This window comes from Chelonia mydas, chromosome 10 (assembly GCF_015237465.2).
Source record: "Chelonia mydas isolate rCheMyd1 chromosome 10, rCheMyd1.pri.v2, whole genome shotgun sequence".
Lineage (NCBI taxonomy): Eukaryota > Metazoa > Chordata > Testudines > Cheloniidae > Chelonia > Chelonia mydas.
Window position 1 is genome coordinate 83,773,321 of NC_051250.2, and position 13,152 is coordinate 83,786,472.

At 46.5% G+C, this 13,152-nt stretch overlaps 2 protein-coding genes across 18 annotated transcripts in view; one reads left to right on the forward strand and one right to left on the reverse strand.

The window, feature by feature from the left end:
• TP53BP1 (tumor protein p53 binding protein 1) overlaps window positions 1-9,383 on the forward strand; it is a 68,682-nt gene extending 59,299 nt beyond the window's left edge. For 13 of the 15 annotated variants that reach the window (XM_037910040.2, XM_037910042.2, XM_037910044.2 and 10 more), the window contains 8 exons: window positions 82-512; window positions 1,025-1,216; window positions 1,807-2,010; window positions 2,656-2,871; window positions 3,735-3,823; window positions 6,197-6,396; window positions 8,248-8,393; window positions 9,035-9,383. In XM_037910040.2, coding sequence (XP_037765968.1) covers window positions 82-512; window positions 1,025-1,216; window positions 1,807-2,010; window positions 2,656-2,871; window positions 3,735-3,823; window positions 6,197-6,396; window positions 8,248-8,393; window positions 9,035-9,222 — 1,666 coding nt within the window. In that variant the 3' untranslated portion in view covers window positions 9,223-9,383. Of the gene's footprint in view, window positions 1-81; window positions 513-1,024; window positions 1,217-1,806; window positions 2,011-2,655; window positions 2,872-3,734; window positions 3,824-4,056; window positions 4,265-4,923; window positions 5,636-6,196; window positions 6,397-8,247; window positions 8,394-9,034 lie in introns of those variants that run through there. The other 2 variants (XR_006284116.1, XM_043523309.1) reach the window with 2 other exon arrangements.
• Window positions 3,636-13,152, reverse strand: part of TUBGCP4 (tubulin gamma complex associated protein 4) — a 49,476-nt gene continuing 39,959 nt past the window's right edge. Inside the window, exons 19-20 of one of the 3 annotated variants that reach the window (XR_005226964.2) lie at window positions 11,519-11,879; window positions 3,636-4,325 (exon numbers count right to left, since the gene is read on the reverse strand). The gene's annotated coding sequence lies outside the window, so the exon portion shown is untranslated. Of the gene's footprint in view, window positions 4,326-7,380; window positions 11,880-13,152 lie in introns of those variants that run through there. The other 2 variants (XR_005226963.2, XR_006284118.1) reach the window with 2 other exon arrangements.

The window sequence follows — 13,152 nt, forward strand, 5'->3', positions numbered from 1 at the left end:
TTGGGAAATCTTCCTTTTGTACATGATAGTTACTTTCTCTGCTCCCATGGAGCTCACATCTCTTTTCTCTCCCTTTCCCAGGGATGCAGCTGGGAGTGGCCTACTAGGGGTGGAAGATCTCTCGACTACAGCATCACCAGAGGAGAAGCCCTTTGTGCGCATTGTGGTTCACCCACCAGATGGTGGGGACAGATTTGATGCTGCTGGCCCTTGCACTTTGCGCCGAAGTGACTCTCCGGAAATTCCCTTGCAGGTGGTGGCAGGTCCCTCAGACAGTGCGGACTTATCCTCTGGGAGCAGCTTTGTGGGCCTGCGAGTGGTAGCCAAGTGGTCCTCAAATGGCTACTTCTATTCTGGGACAATCACCCAGGATGTTGGGGCAGGGAAGTACAAGCTGCTCTTCGACGATGGATACGAGTGTGATGTCTTAGGCAAAGATATTTTACTCTGCGATCCCATTCCACTGGAAACTGAGGTGACTGCGCTCTCTGAGGATGAGTATTTCAGTGCAGGTAACAGCTGTGCTCCTGCATCTCAATTTCTCACTTCCTCTCTGGTCTGAAAAAGACCAGTGGCCTTGGTCTTGGTCTAGGTCACTGCATCCAGCAGGAACTGTCTGCTGGGAGGTGCGTGCCAGGCTGTGGGGTAGAGTCAGGAACATAACATAAGAACGGCCCTACTGAGTCAGACCAAAGGTCCGTCTAGCCCAGTATCCTGTCTTTCGACAGTGGCCTGTGCCAGGTGCCCCAGAGGGAATGAACAAAACAGGTAATCAAGTGATCCATCCCCTGTCGCTCATTCCCAGCTTCTGGCAAACAAAGGCTAGGGACACCAATCCTGCCCTTCCTGGCTAATAGCCATTGATGGACCTATCCTCCATGAAATTATCTAGTTCTTTTTTGAACCCTGTTATGGTCTTGGCCTTCACAACATCCTCTGGCAAGGAGTTCCACAGGTTGACTGTGCATTGTGTGAAGAGTCAAAGATCTTGTCAGTAAACAGTTCTAATTTGCTATCTTGTCAGGTGTGGTGAAGGGACACCGGAAGGAGTCTGGAGAGCTGTATTATTGTATTGAAAAGGAAGGCCAGAGGAAATGGTACAAGCGTATGGCAGTAATCCTGTCCTTGGAACAAGGAAACAAACTTCGGGAGCAGTTTGGGCTGAGTCCGTATGAACCAATCACACCCCTGACCAAGGCAGCTGACATCAGCCTGGGTAAGAAGTGGCTGCATTGAACTGTTGGAGGCTTCCCAAACTGCATCCAAACCATGTGTTACTCCAGGTGTGAAGCCAGTAGAACCATAAGCTGACAACACACTGACTTTGCTAGTCATATTATGTCTTTTTGCAGCCTTGAGGCATTGCATGATATCCATAAGAATTCAGTGGGAACTGACCCTGGACAGGCCCTAATTAAGCATGGATCATACCTTTGCTGCTTCTGCTTTCTAGTGCTGCTCCAAAAGCACTGTGTGGTCGCTGCATAGGTATGATTCGCCTAGAAGTAACAGATGCCCAGAGTGGGAGGTGACTGGAAGAGCAGGGAGCTGCAGAGGCATCCTTAGCTCAATGAAGGGATGTGATGTCGGCCCTCTGAAGGCAGGTAAGGAAAAGTGAGTCTCATGGGGAGTGAACGAAGACATAAGATATAGGAAAGCTGATTCTCTCCCCCTGGGTCAGGAGATGGTGTGTAAAGCTGTGTGTGCTCTGCCTATGAGGCTATCACTCTGGGATGGCTGATGCTTGTGGGTTTGGTGAGGGAGAGCGGGAGATGGATGACTGGCCACTGGCTTACTGTGGTTTAGATAACCTGGTGGAGGGGAAGCGGAAGCGGCGCAGTAACTTTGGCTCACCCAGCACTTCCAGCAGCAGCACTACACCCACTCGAAAAGGACAGGAGAGTCCCCGTGTCGCCCCAGGCCTGCTGTCTGGGAAGAGGAAGCTAGTTGCCTCTGAAGATGAGAGATCCCCAGCCAAACGAGGGCGCAAGTCTGCAGCAATGAAACCTGGTAAGAACCTTCCATTCTGCTCTAAACAAACTCGGGGGCTGCAGGCTTCTCTCCCTACATGCAAAAATAGACCTTTCTCCTGAGCAAATGTGTGGAACCCACAGCCTCTGTGTTTGAGGCTATCCTTCTCCCTGGTCATGTATAGGCTCTTTTACCTTGGACGGAAGGATTAAAAATACACTGCAATGCTGTCCCAAGTTCTGCCCATTCAAGATGTCCTTTGCAGAGTATTGGTCAGATCTTAGTGATGTGATCATCCTCCCCCCTCCCCCCTTGTATGTTTTGATCAGCACTGAAATACCCTAACAATATTGACATTTCGATTGACATGATTAGACTTCAGAATTAACACTCATGGAGATGAGTGGGACAGCTGTCCATTTTCTGAGCTATTGTTTCAGGCTGTCTGCATGCTCTAGCAGACGTTGTGCTAGATACACTCCAGTTACATTTTGAAGATTCTTTGCAACCACGAGGGCAAGAGACTTTAACTATTTTTTTTTTCATTCTGGAGCACAAGGTGGCATCCACCAAGGAAAAGTACCAGCATGGTGAGCCATCTGGAACTGCCTGAATTTATCCCTGATGCCGTTGCATTGGGTGACCCGATGCTGGGGCTTTCATAGCAGTTCCTTCTCTCTACAGGGGCTGTTAGGGCAGGTGAATTTGTGAGCCCCTGTGAAAGTGGAGATCACACAGGAGATCCCTCGACACTGGAGGAGCATCATGGGCCATTGCCCCACAACAAGACCCTCTTTCTGGGCTATGCTTTTCTTCTCACTATGGCAACCCCCAGTGACAAACTGGCTATTCGCCAGAAACCATCAGATGGTCCTGCAGGCAGTAGTGAGGAAGAGGAAGGTGAGATGAATCTTCCCAATTGTATTTCCAGGTGGAATCCTGTAGGTTAGGGAAAGGGGCTGGGTGGTATCTGCTCAGGCATGTATGCAAATTCATGTTGTCCCCACTTTTTTACTGTTTATCTCATTGTGTGTTAGGCCCTTCACAGAAATGAGCACAGACCCAGTCTCTGCTTCAGGGAGTTTAGCCTACAGTGAAGGATATGATGTCTGGGAAGGGGAGGCAAAGGATGAGAATTATGGTCATGATTGTAGGCCCTTCAGTCAGTGAAGGAAATGAAGATGGTGTTGCGGCTGGCATTACTGGCAAATTGTAGGAGGAGATATGGGAACAGAGTCTCTCTCAGACACAGGATGGGGCTGAGTGACTTAAGGCTTGAAAGCAGGAACAAGAGGCTTGAACTTGCCTTTGGCAGATACAGTGGTAATATGCATGAACTTGATGTTTTGATTTTAAAAGCAGCTGTTCAGATTCATGACTTACTTGCGTGACCAGTTTGGCCAGCAGTGTGCTCAGTTCTCTGCTGTATCTCCATGGGGTGCTCTGTGTCCTCACCACATCTTCCTGATACTAGAATCTCTGTGGGGTCAGTTTCAGAGTAGCAGCCATGTTAGTCTGTATTCGCAAAAAGAAAAGGAGTACTTGTGGCATCTTAGAGACTAACATTTATTTGAGCATAAGCTTTCTTGAGCGAGCTGTAGCTCACGAAAGCTTATGCTCAAATAAATTTGTTAGTCTCTACGGTGCCACAAGTACTCCTTTTCTTTGTGGGGTCAGTCTGTCTCTCTCTGGTGGGCTGAGGGAATGGGCTGTGCATAGCTTAGGTAGCCAAGGCTTTTAGCTCTCTTCTCCTCCTGTTCTAGAATTCTCAATTCCTTACAACAAACAGTACACAGCATTGCAGCTGCGAACTGGAGCCGGCTACATCCTGGAGGACTTCAATGAAACCCAGGTGAGGACATGCAGTCTGATTGCCCAAAATGCATTCCTACAGAAATGGTGAGGAGCTGAAACTGTGTGAGGGGAGGGCGCAGTACAGAGCAGGGCAGTTGGAACCATGTTGTGATGGGTGGTATAAGCAATGTTTGTGTCATGCCTAGAACGCTCGTGTCTGTGGGGAGGGATGGGCTGGATGATGGAGTGGGGTCCTAGCACCTTTTTCTTCCTCTTTTGATCTTCCCACAGCATTTGATGCTCTTGATCAAAAGCGGATGAAAGTCACTGACGAGTGCAAGGTGATTCACATTGGAAGAAACCACTTAAACTGCTCTTGAGCCTCATGGGTTCTCCATTAACTATATCCACTTAAGAGGAGACCTGGGCATTGTTTTGGACTGCTCAGACTGTTGTGAACAGAGACTGAAAAAATTCAGACTTGGTTTAGAGAGGAGACGACAAGAAGGGATGTGATGAGCTCAAATTCACCGTTTGTCTCCTTGATGTCTGTATGACACCTAAGGAAATCGAAAGGCAACAAATTTAAAACCGATAAAACAAATTCTCATAACAATTGTCTGGTCTGGATACTAATTCAGTTAGCCATTCCCACAGAGTGTTTTGCTTCTATGCCACCGTCCATAGTGTCTCTCGATAGCTCTGCCTCATAGAGGGAAATAAGCCACAACCCCGTAGGTGCTGTGGGCAGCTCTCCTCCTTTCTCTGCGCCTCCCTCCCCACCAGAGCTTAGAACCATCAGGAATGCCCTTAGATGCTTTTCCCCTCCCTTGACCTCCTCTGCTGCCTTAGTACAGTTGGGCAATAGGCAGCAGTGGTCTATATCAACAGGCAAGACAGGACCTGCAGTTCCTCAGTGCAGGCAGACGCCACCAGAATCCTCCTTTGGGCAGAAAAGAAACCATTCTCTCTCAGGACAGCCTATGTCAAGGGCAAGTTCAACACCCAAGTCAATGGGCTCAACTGCTGTACTCGTTCCCCAGGGGAATGTAAACTGAACAACAGGATTCTCCCTCTAGTGCTTCTCAAATGGGGCTCTCCCCAAATAAATTGGTTTGCTTCCAGCAAGAACAAAACATTGGATCTCTTCTGCTCCAGGCGCTGGAATCAACAGTCTTGAGAACAGATGACTTCTCATTCAGCTGATCTGACCTTCATTCCTCTGCCTCTTCTCATCAGAGTTGCTCGGAAGATCATGTTGGAGAGGGTCAGGGAATCCCCAATAGCCCCCAGCTAACCTTACAACTCCTGGATCCCTTGACTCCAGAAGTGTCTGTGAACTCCTTGGGAGCTACCTCTCTCGGAAGATCTCCTGATGAAAGGCCCAGTGAAATACAAAGATCCAGACAGCTTCCAGCCTGAGGGTTTGAAACATGAGGTTAAATCTCCAAATATTTGGATACACTCAGATGCCTTTGTGGGCTTTCCAGAAAAGATTCCACCTCCAGAGTTTAGAAGATCTTTAAGTCCTGTATCACAGCGTGAGGTGGTCTTTTAAGAGGGCTGAGGGCTCAGCTGCACCAGAGTTGGTCTCCCTCCCCACATGGAGGCAAAGAGTCAGCTGACTAGGAGCCAGGCCTGCTGAGGATGTAAAGAGTCGTCCTGGGAAAGACAGACTACTGGTGAACGGGTGTCTGCTCAGACTGTTCCTGAAGAGGCCAAAGAAGGCTGCACTATGGCAGAAGGCATGCTGCTGCTAAAGGAGTGCAGAGGCAGGGTGAAGAGACCAACACCAGGAAGAGTGGTGATCTGTTGGAAGCTGGGAGAGCCAAGCTAAGAGGGACTGCTAGGAATCAGTGTTCTTCGAAGGGTAGGAGGCCAGCTAGGAAGGCTGGTAATGCACTCTTTCCCAGGGCCTTTTCCTACAAGTCCTTCTTTTGTTTGGTTACAGGGGCAGGCAGTCCAACTCTTTAGGGGGTCCCAGGGCTCGGTACCACTGAATAGGTTGGGCTCTGGGTTCCCCCATACTGCCACCTTATGAGATGAAACAATGATATTAAGGAGATGAGTGGTAGACTGATAAAAGCCCAGGAGGGCCATAGCAGAGCTCAGAAGCAGAACAGAAGATTTCTTGGACTTTAGGACCCTGGAAGGGGTGGACTTTTCAGGCTTAGCCATATGACCAAGTCACCTTAACCACCTGACTTCACAGAAGACTGGGGGAATATACTTCATGTGCGATGCCTAAGTGAATGGCTAGTGGAGTGTAGTCCTTCAGGGAGCAGCTGCACACCTCTCCTCGTGCCCTGTGTGCCTCCTGACAGCTCTTAGTTGCACTTTTTTTTTCCTCTAAAGAGTTTTTATGGAAGGATACTTCCTGCTGCCTAGGTAGTACCAGGCTCTGACACTTTGTCTCTTTGCCTCCCCACAGTGTAACGCGGCATATCAGTGTCTCCTGATTGCAGATCAGCACTGCCGAACCCGGAAGTACTTCCTGTGCCTTGCCAGTGGAATTCCCTGTGTATCTCATGTCTGGGTCCGTGACAGTTGCCATGCTAACCAGCTTCAAAACTACCGTAATTACCTTCTCCCAGCTGGCTACAGCCTCCAAGAGCAAAGGCTGCTGGAGTGGTAAGCACTGAGTAACCAGGATCTGAAGGCATAGGTAGGGTTAAAGTAAGAGGGTTGTTGTGAAGATAAATACACTAGTGATTGGGAGGTGCTGCACTACTGTGATGGGAGTCATAAGTAACTAGATAGAGTGGGGGAACATAGCTCCCCGTTTTCTCCCTAATGCGTGGGAGCAATACTTGGGGGTCGTGCAGTGAGCAGACCATCTCCTGTGACAATCTGCCTTTAGCCCTGGACACAACGAGAAGCAAAACTGAAGTAAGGAAGAGAAGAGCAGCTGGAGCTGTCTAACAGAATTCTCTAGTTGGGAAGATCTGTGTCTATAGCAGACACTATCTCCCCCCGCTCCAATAGGACAAAAATTATTCTCTGTACCATGTGATCCTGGGCTCCATCAGGACATGGGCTTTTGGGGAGCAAACAGGTTAAATACATGCAGTTGGGCAGAGGGAGCTGTATTCCTCACTCTAGTTTCTGGGGCAGATTCTAGAACCCCCCAGCTTTCACCGGCCAATCTTTTTTGTCCCCTCTGCTTACCTCCTGTGCTTCCATATTCTGGGGCCAGTGTTTCCCAGGTGCTAGAAAAAAGGGAATTCAGAGGAAGGTTGAATTCCAACAGCATGAGTGAAGGAAGATTAGTTAAAATCAAGGACAACTTGGGAGGGCCCCATGGAAGAGACTTGAAGATGACTGAAGCAAGTGATTTCATGAGTGAGTGAAGAAATGGAAGGGTGGGACACAGGCCCAAATAGAGGGTTTTTTCGAGTCTCAGAACATTAGAATGACTTGTGAACAGGCAATTACTTGGTTTGACAGGCCCCAGAAGGGTTACCCAGCCCATGAAAACTAGCAGATCTATTGCAAAATTTGAATGACAATTGTAGTTGATTAAAGAAAGCAGCAGATGTTGGCTGTGGACTTGAGTAAAGCAGCTGATAGGTTATCATATTCCTTGAGATTGGCTGTGTAGTGGATGCAGCAGAGTCGCACAACAGTATCTATTTTATTAAATATTAATGATCTGGTAAGGGAAAGGTTAACATGTTAGTTGCACTAGCAAATACATAGTAAACTGAGAGGACAGAAAAATAGAGAGGGAACTAGAAAGACTGTTATTTCCTGCATATTTCCAAGGAGATTCTTTGGGGAAAATGCAGCTAATGCATCTGGGAAAGAAATAACCCAACGCTCCCAAATACTCAGTGGGAGGGAGAAATCTGGGATGCAGGAATGTGGGCTTTCAATGAGATATGGCAGCAGGTCGTCTGCAATTCTGGTTTCATAAACAGTGGCATCTTAAATTTTAGTTATCCTCTTAACTGAACAGGGAAGTGACAATCCCTCTGTATGCAGCTCTGGTGAAAATGCACCCAGGATATTGGGTTAAGCTGCAGGCACCTTGCTACCAGAAAGATCTTTAAAAAATTAGAAGAGGACAACACTAATATACTTTGTTTCAGCAATGCCTTCCAGCCACCGCTTTTCTCGCCCTGCCACACCCCTCTCTCTCCCCCCACTGAGATGGGACGGTGGCATTGCGGCTAAGGACAGCCTGGAACATGGGAGATCTGAGTTCATGTCTCAGCTCTGCTATAGATTCATCATGTGACTGAGCAAATCTGTCTCTGTGCCTCAGTTTTCCTATCTGTAAAAGGGGTTAATACGTCCTTACCTCAAAGGGCTGTTGGGAGGATAAAATTATTGATGTTTATGAGGCATTCAGATATAAGGGTGTTGTGGGGTCATATAACTAACCAAACAGGCTACCAGAGTAAGTGGCCATAGAATTAAGTTACTGTTTTGAGTCTGTAGGGATCTGCCACGCCTTCCCTCCTCTTGTTCCTTTTCCAGGCACCCCCGAGAGAACCCCTTTGGTAACCTGAAAGTTCTTCTGGTATCAGACCAACAGCAGAACTTCCTGGAGCTCTGGTCAGAAATCCTCATGACAGGGGGAGCAGCATCAGTTAAACAACATTATTCGAATGCCCAGAACAAAGGTACCCACCAGCCAGAGAGCCTCGTGTGACTCTCACATCCAGTAGTTGGGACTTCAGTGCCTGTGCAGTCTTGTGTGGAGTTTAAACTGATTTAGAATTGACTTGATCAGGGGCTTAGGCTGTTGTAGGTGAGAGCAGGGATGGGGTAGCAGACACAGGGTAAGATAACTGATAGCCCTCTGCCTGGATAAAATGGGGAAGTCTCCACTCTTCCACTGACTCCGTTTTGGGAGTGAACTTTTGCATGCTGCAGTAGTTCAGGTGGTGGTCCAGTCTGTGCTTTTAGAAAGGGAAAACGGGGTCAGCAGTTGCTTCGCTTCTGAGTCTGCTATCAGGCAATAAATCTCCTCTCCCTTCAGTCCCTCTCCAGGAGAGGTAGTGCAGGTGAGCCATGGAGCTCATGTAGGATGTGGACCCAAGCAGCTGCTTATTCATCTGCCAAAGGGCAGCCTTGTTTTTTGATCTTCGGCACTTGAGGCTCCATCTGAGCTCAAACTTCGATGTGGAATACTTTTAACTGTACAAGACATAGAATTTTCTGACTAGGGTTGCTGGACCAGTAAGACTGCATCTCTTGACTGCAGGGAGGGAGGAGTCTTTTCTTTTTCCCCTGACAATAGCCTGTGTCCTGCTCCCTGCAGATATTGCTTTGGGGGTGTTTGACGTGGTGGTGAGTGACTCGTCCTGCCCAGCTGCTGTCCTGAAGTGTGCAGAAGTGTTACGGCTGCCTGTTGTGTCGCAGGAGTGGGTTATTCAGAGCCTCATTGCTGGGGAGAGAGTTGGCTACAACCAGCATCCAAAATATAAACATGACTATGGCCCCTGCTAATGCCACCCCGTGTCCTGCCCTCTCTGCTGGTGTGAAGACTGTGTTTTTAATCAGGTTTTAAATGTCTGTGTGTTACTGGCCACATGCATGGATCACTGTATATAGTTTTATTTGCTGGACTTTTATGATGAAATAAATGTTGAATCTCTTGTGGTAACACATTTTTTCCCCTCATATGAGCCCGTGACTTGGCTCCTTTCAGGGGCACATGGTGGATTGCAGCTAAATTTCCCCATGCTAAACACCTAGTTACTTTCCTGCTTGCATTAAAGGTGGCTACCAGGTCTAAAATCTCAGTCCAGAACAATGAACTGAATACCCTATTTGACTGTGGGAGCATTCACCCCACAACCAAGTGCCAGGTCTAGTGGGCACTGAGTACTCCCTTTCTGTGTGTGCGCACTGGTTAGGATGTACATGTCTCTTGCTGAGCAGCCTGGTTTGCTGATGTGGCTCTCTTTCCAGGATGGGTTTGAGATGAAAGTGAGTGAAGGTGTGCTTGGCACTGTTGCGATCCTGGAACTCTAGGGCAGAGCAAGTGCTATCTTGCCTGCCTTCCTGTGACCATTCTGGTTACTGTTTCCTGGTATGTGTACTAGACTCTGCAGACTGGCAGGGCTGATAGCAGAGAAGGCACAAACACTGGGGACTGTTTATCTGTGTTAGGAGTGGAGGGCAGAGTAGAAAATTGGAACAGGCAACAGTGTTTGAAGGGTTAAAGTTGTCTTTTAAGTAGGGGGTGGCAAGCAGTTAAAAAAAATTAATGGTGATTAATCAGAGTTTGAACTGCACTGTTAATAGAATACAATTTATTTAAATATTTTTGGATATTTTGAAATATAGGCTCTGGGCTGGGGGTGCAGGGCTCCTGGCTGCCCCCCCCCCCCCCCCCCAGAGGTATGTGATTAATGCATTAATTTTGTTTTCAGTTAATCACAGGTGTTAAGTGCGATTGACAGCCCTACTTTTAAGATTCCAGGTATGAGGCAAGCCATTTCCTCTGCAGGAACAGTACAGCATCTGGCCCCCATCACACAACCAAGCAGTTACCACACAGGCCTTAGCCAACTGCACTCCGATACCAAGACCTCATATAGTCCATAGCTGGCAGAAGGCTGTAGGTACAAAAGAGGTTGAGTAAATTGTAGGGCTGTCAAGCAATTAAAAAGATTAATCTTGATTAATTGCACTATTAAACAATAACAGAATACCATTTATTAAATATTTAGATATTTTTTACATTTTCAAATGTTGATTTCAGTTACAACACAACACAATACAAAGTGTAGAGTGATCACTTCATATTATTTCTGATTAAATATTTGCACTGTAAAAAACATACTATTCAATTCACCTAATACAAGTACTGTAGTGCAATTTCTTTATCATATCATCTCACATGAGCCATCTTGCATAAAGTATATCTTATGTCATTCATATTATAAGAATATTTTCATAAAGAATATGGAATGTAATGTCACAGATACCTTCTTTGCATTTTGTCAAATCTGCAGTGGAAAGTGTTCTTAAAATGAACAACATGTGCTGGGTCATCTGAGACTGCTATAACATGAAATATATGGCAGAATGCAGGTAAAATAGAGCAGAAGACATACAATTCTCCCCCAAGGAGTTCAGTCACAAATTTAATTAATGGACTGTTTTTTTAAATGAGCATCATCAGCAATGAAGCATGTCCTCTGGAATGATGGCGGAAGCATGAAGGGGTATACAAATGTTTAGTATATCTGGCACGTTAATGCCTTGCAATGCTGGCTACAAAAGTGCCATGTGAATGCCTGGTTTTTAATGCTCCCTGCTTCTTATCTCCAGTAAATGTAAACAAACTTGTTTGTCTTAGTGATTGGCTATACAAGAAGTTGGCCTGAGTAGACTTGTAGGCTCTAAAGTTTTACACTGTTTTGTTTTTGAGTGCAGTTATGTAACAAAACATATCTACATTTGTAAATTGCACATGCGTGATAAAGAGATTGCACTGTGGTACTTGTATAAGGTGAATTGAAAAATAATTTAGTTTTTACAGTGCAAATATTTGTAATAAATATAAAGTGAGCACTGTACACTTTGTATTCTGTGTTGTAATTGAAATCAATATATTTGAAAATGTAGAAAAACATCCAAAAATATTTATTAAATTTCAATTGGTATTCTACTGTTTAACAGTGGGATTAAAAGTGCGATTAATCGTGATTAACTTTGTTTAGTTAATTGTGTGAGTTAAATGTGATTAATCAACAGCCCTAGTAAATTATTGTGCCTTCTGGCATAGCTGTACCTGATCAGAGGTGCTGCAACAACCAGCTGACACACTGATGAAGGAAAAGCCTCTTCTCTGCTGCAGGAAAGTGATGTGATTGGAGATGTGTGCGTGAGCCTGCCCAGCTCTTCTCTCCCCCCCAACTCCACTTTCTTCTGATCTAATAGTTTGAGGACCAAACCATTTTAAAACAAAAACCTCTGCTAAGCTGTCTTGTAATCCGCTCCTGTGTCCGTGACCTCCACTGCATGATGTATTGTGTGTCCCTTTTCTATTAATCTGTTAGTTATTTTCTGTTAGCCTCCCAGGCTTCTGTAGTTGCAGGCTTAAGTGCAGAAGAGATGTGTTTGCTTTTGGCTGTCTTCTGTCTATTTTCATACTGAAGCAATCAGAAGAATGAGAAATGGGAGAGAGAAAAGATAAATTAGCACCTCACCTCAGAGGAGGGGACTGTTATCAGTGAAGAAGTTTGTTCTTACAGCCCACCACTAGGGACAGATCAGGATTGAGTTTGCTTCTGACCCTATTGGCAGGATAGACAAAAATTACAATTTATCTTTTTCCTTCTGTTGCAGTGGCAGAAACAATGGTCTGATTTAACCTAATGCTATAGAAACTAGAGAAAACACCATCCTGCCCAGCTCCTGGACCAAGCAGGCTTATTGCATGGCTAAAGGCAAGAAAATGAGCTGTGCTGAAGGAGAACTATTGGGTTGGAAGGTGGTTACAGTAGTTTCCTGAGGATTAGCCTGGTGGGGGGGGCAGGCAGGCAGTCTTTTCATTTGTGACCTTAGCAAAAAAAATCTAGGAGTCTGCTAATGAAATTTGCTAATGATGCATTGGAGAAGAGGATTGAATTATTTTACACAGTGGTCTCCATACTTTTGTGGCCCCCTTTAACCCTGTCTGTGCCCCCCAGGGCCTGGGTAACTCATTTGCCCTCCTGCTGGGGCCAGGGCTGCAGCTCCCCATGGAGCAGGGGGGAGATGCAGACAGGGGAAGGGGTCTGAGAGCCTGGGGCTACAGCTGGGGATGGGGCCAGGAACAGAGCCACAGCCTGGCCATGGTGGGGGCTAGCAGCCAGGCACCCAGGACCAGGTGTGGGGTGGGTGGTGCTTCCCCTGGGGGCTTGTCCAAACCTGCTGCATCCCCCTGAACATTCCTCCATGCCCCCCTTGGGGGGAGGGCACACACCCCACAGTTTGGGGACCTCTGAACTACAGTAATGAAAATGGGATGAAATTCAATAGTATAAAGTGCAAGATCATACAGGTAGTAACTAACAGTGGCCCAGAAGCTAGGGAGTGCATGAAGTGGAAACAACAGAGGAAAAAGTTGCAGGTGTATTAGTTGATCACAGGATGACTCTATCCCAGTAGTGTGATGTGGCTGTGAAAAAGTCAAATACAAAGCTGGGAAGTGTGAGGTGCGGTATTTCCAGTAGAGCAAGGGAAGTACTAATGTCATTGTACAAGGGATTGGTAAAACCTCATCATGACTACTTTAAACTGGCAAAAGAGAGGCTGCTAAGATCAGGGAAACAGAGCCTACCTCGAGAGGAGATTAAATGACCTGGGTTTAGTTAGCCGAGCAAAGTGAAGGCTGAGAGGAGATAGGGTTGCTTTATAAATACAGCAGATGGTGAACACCAT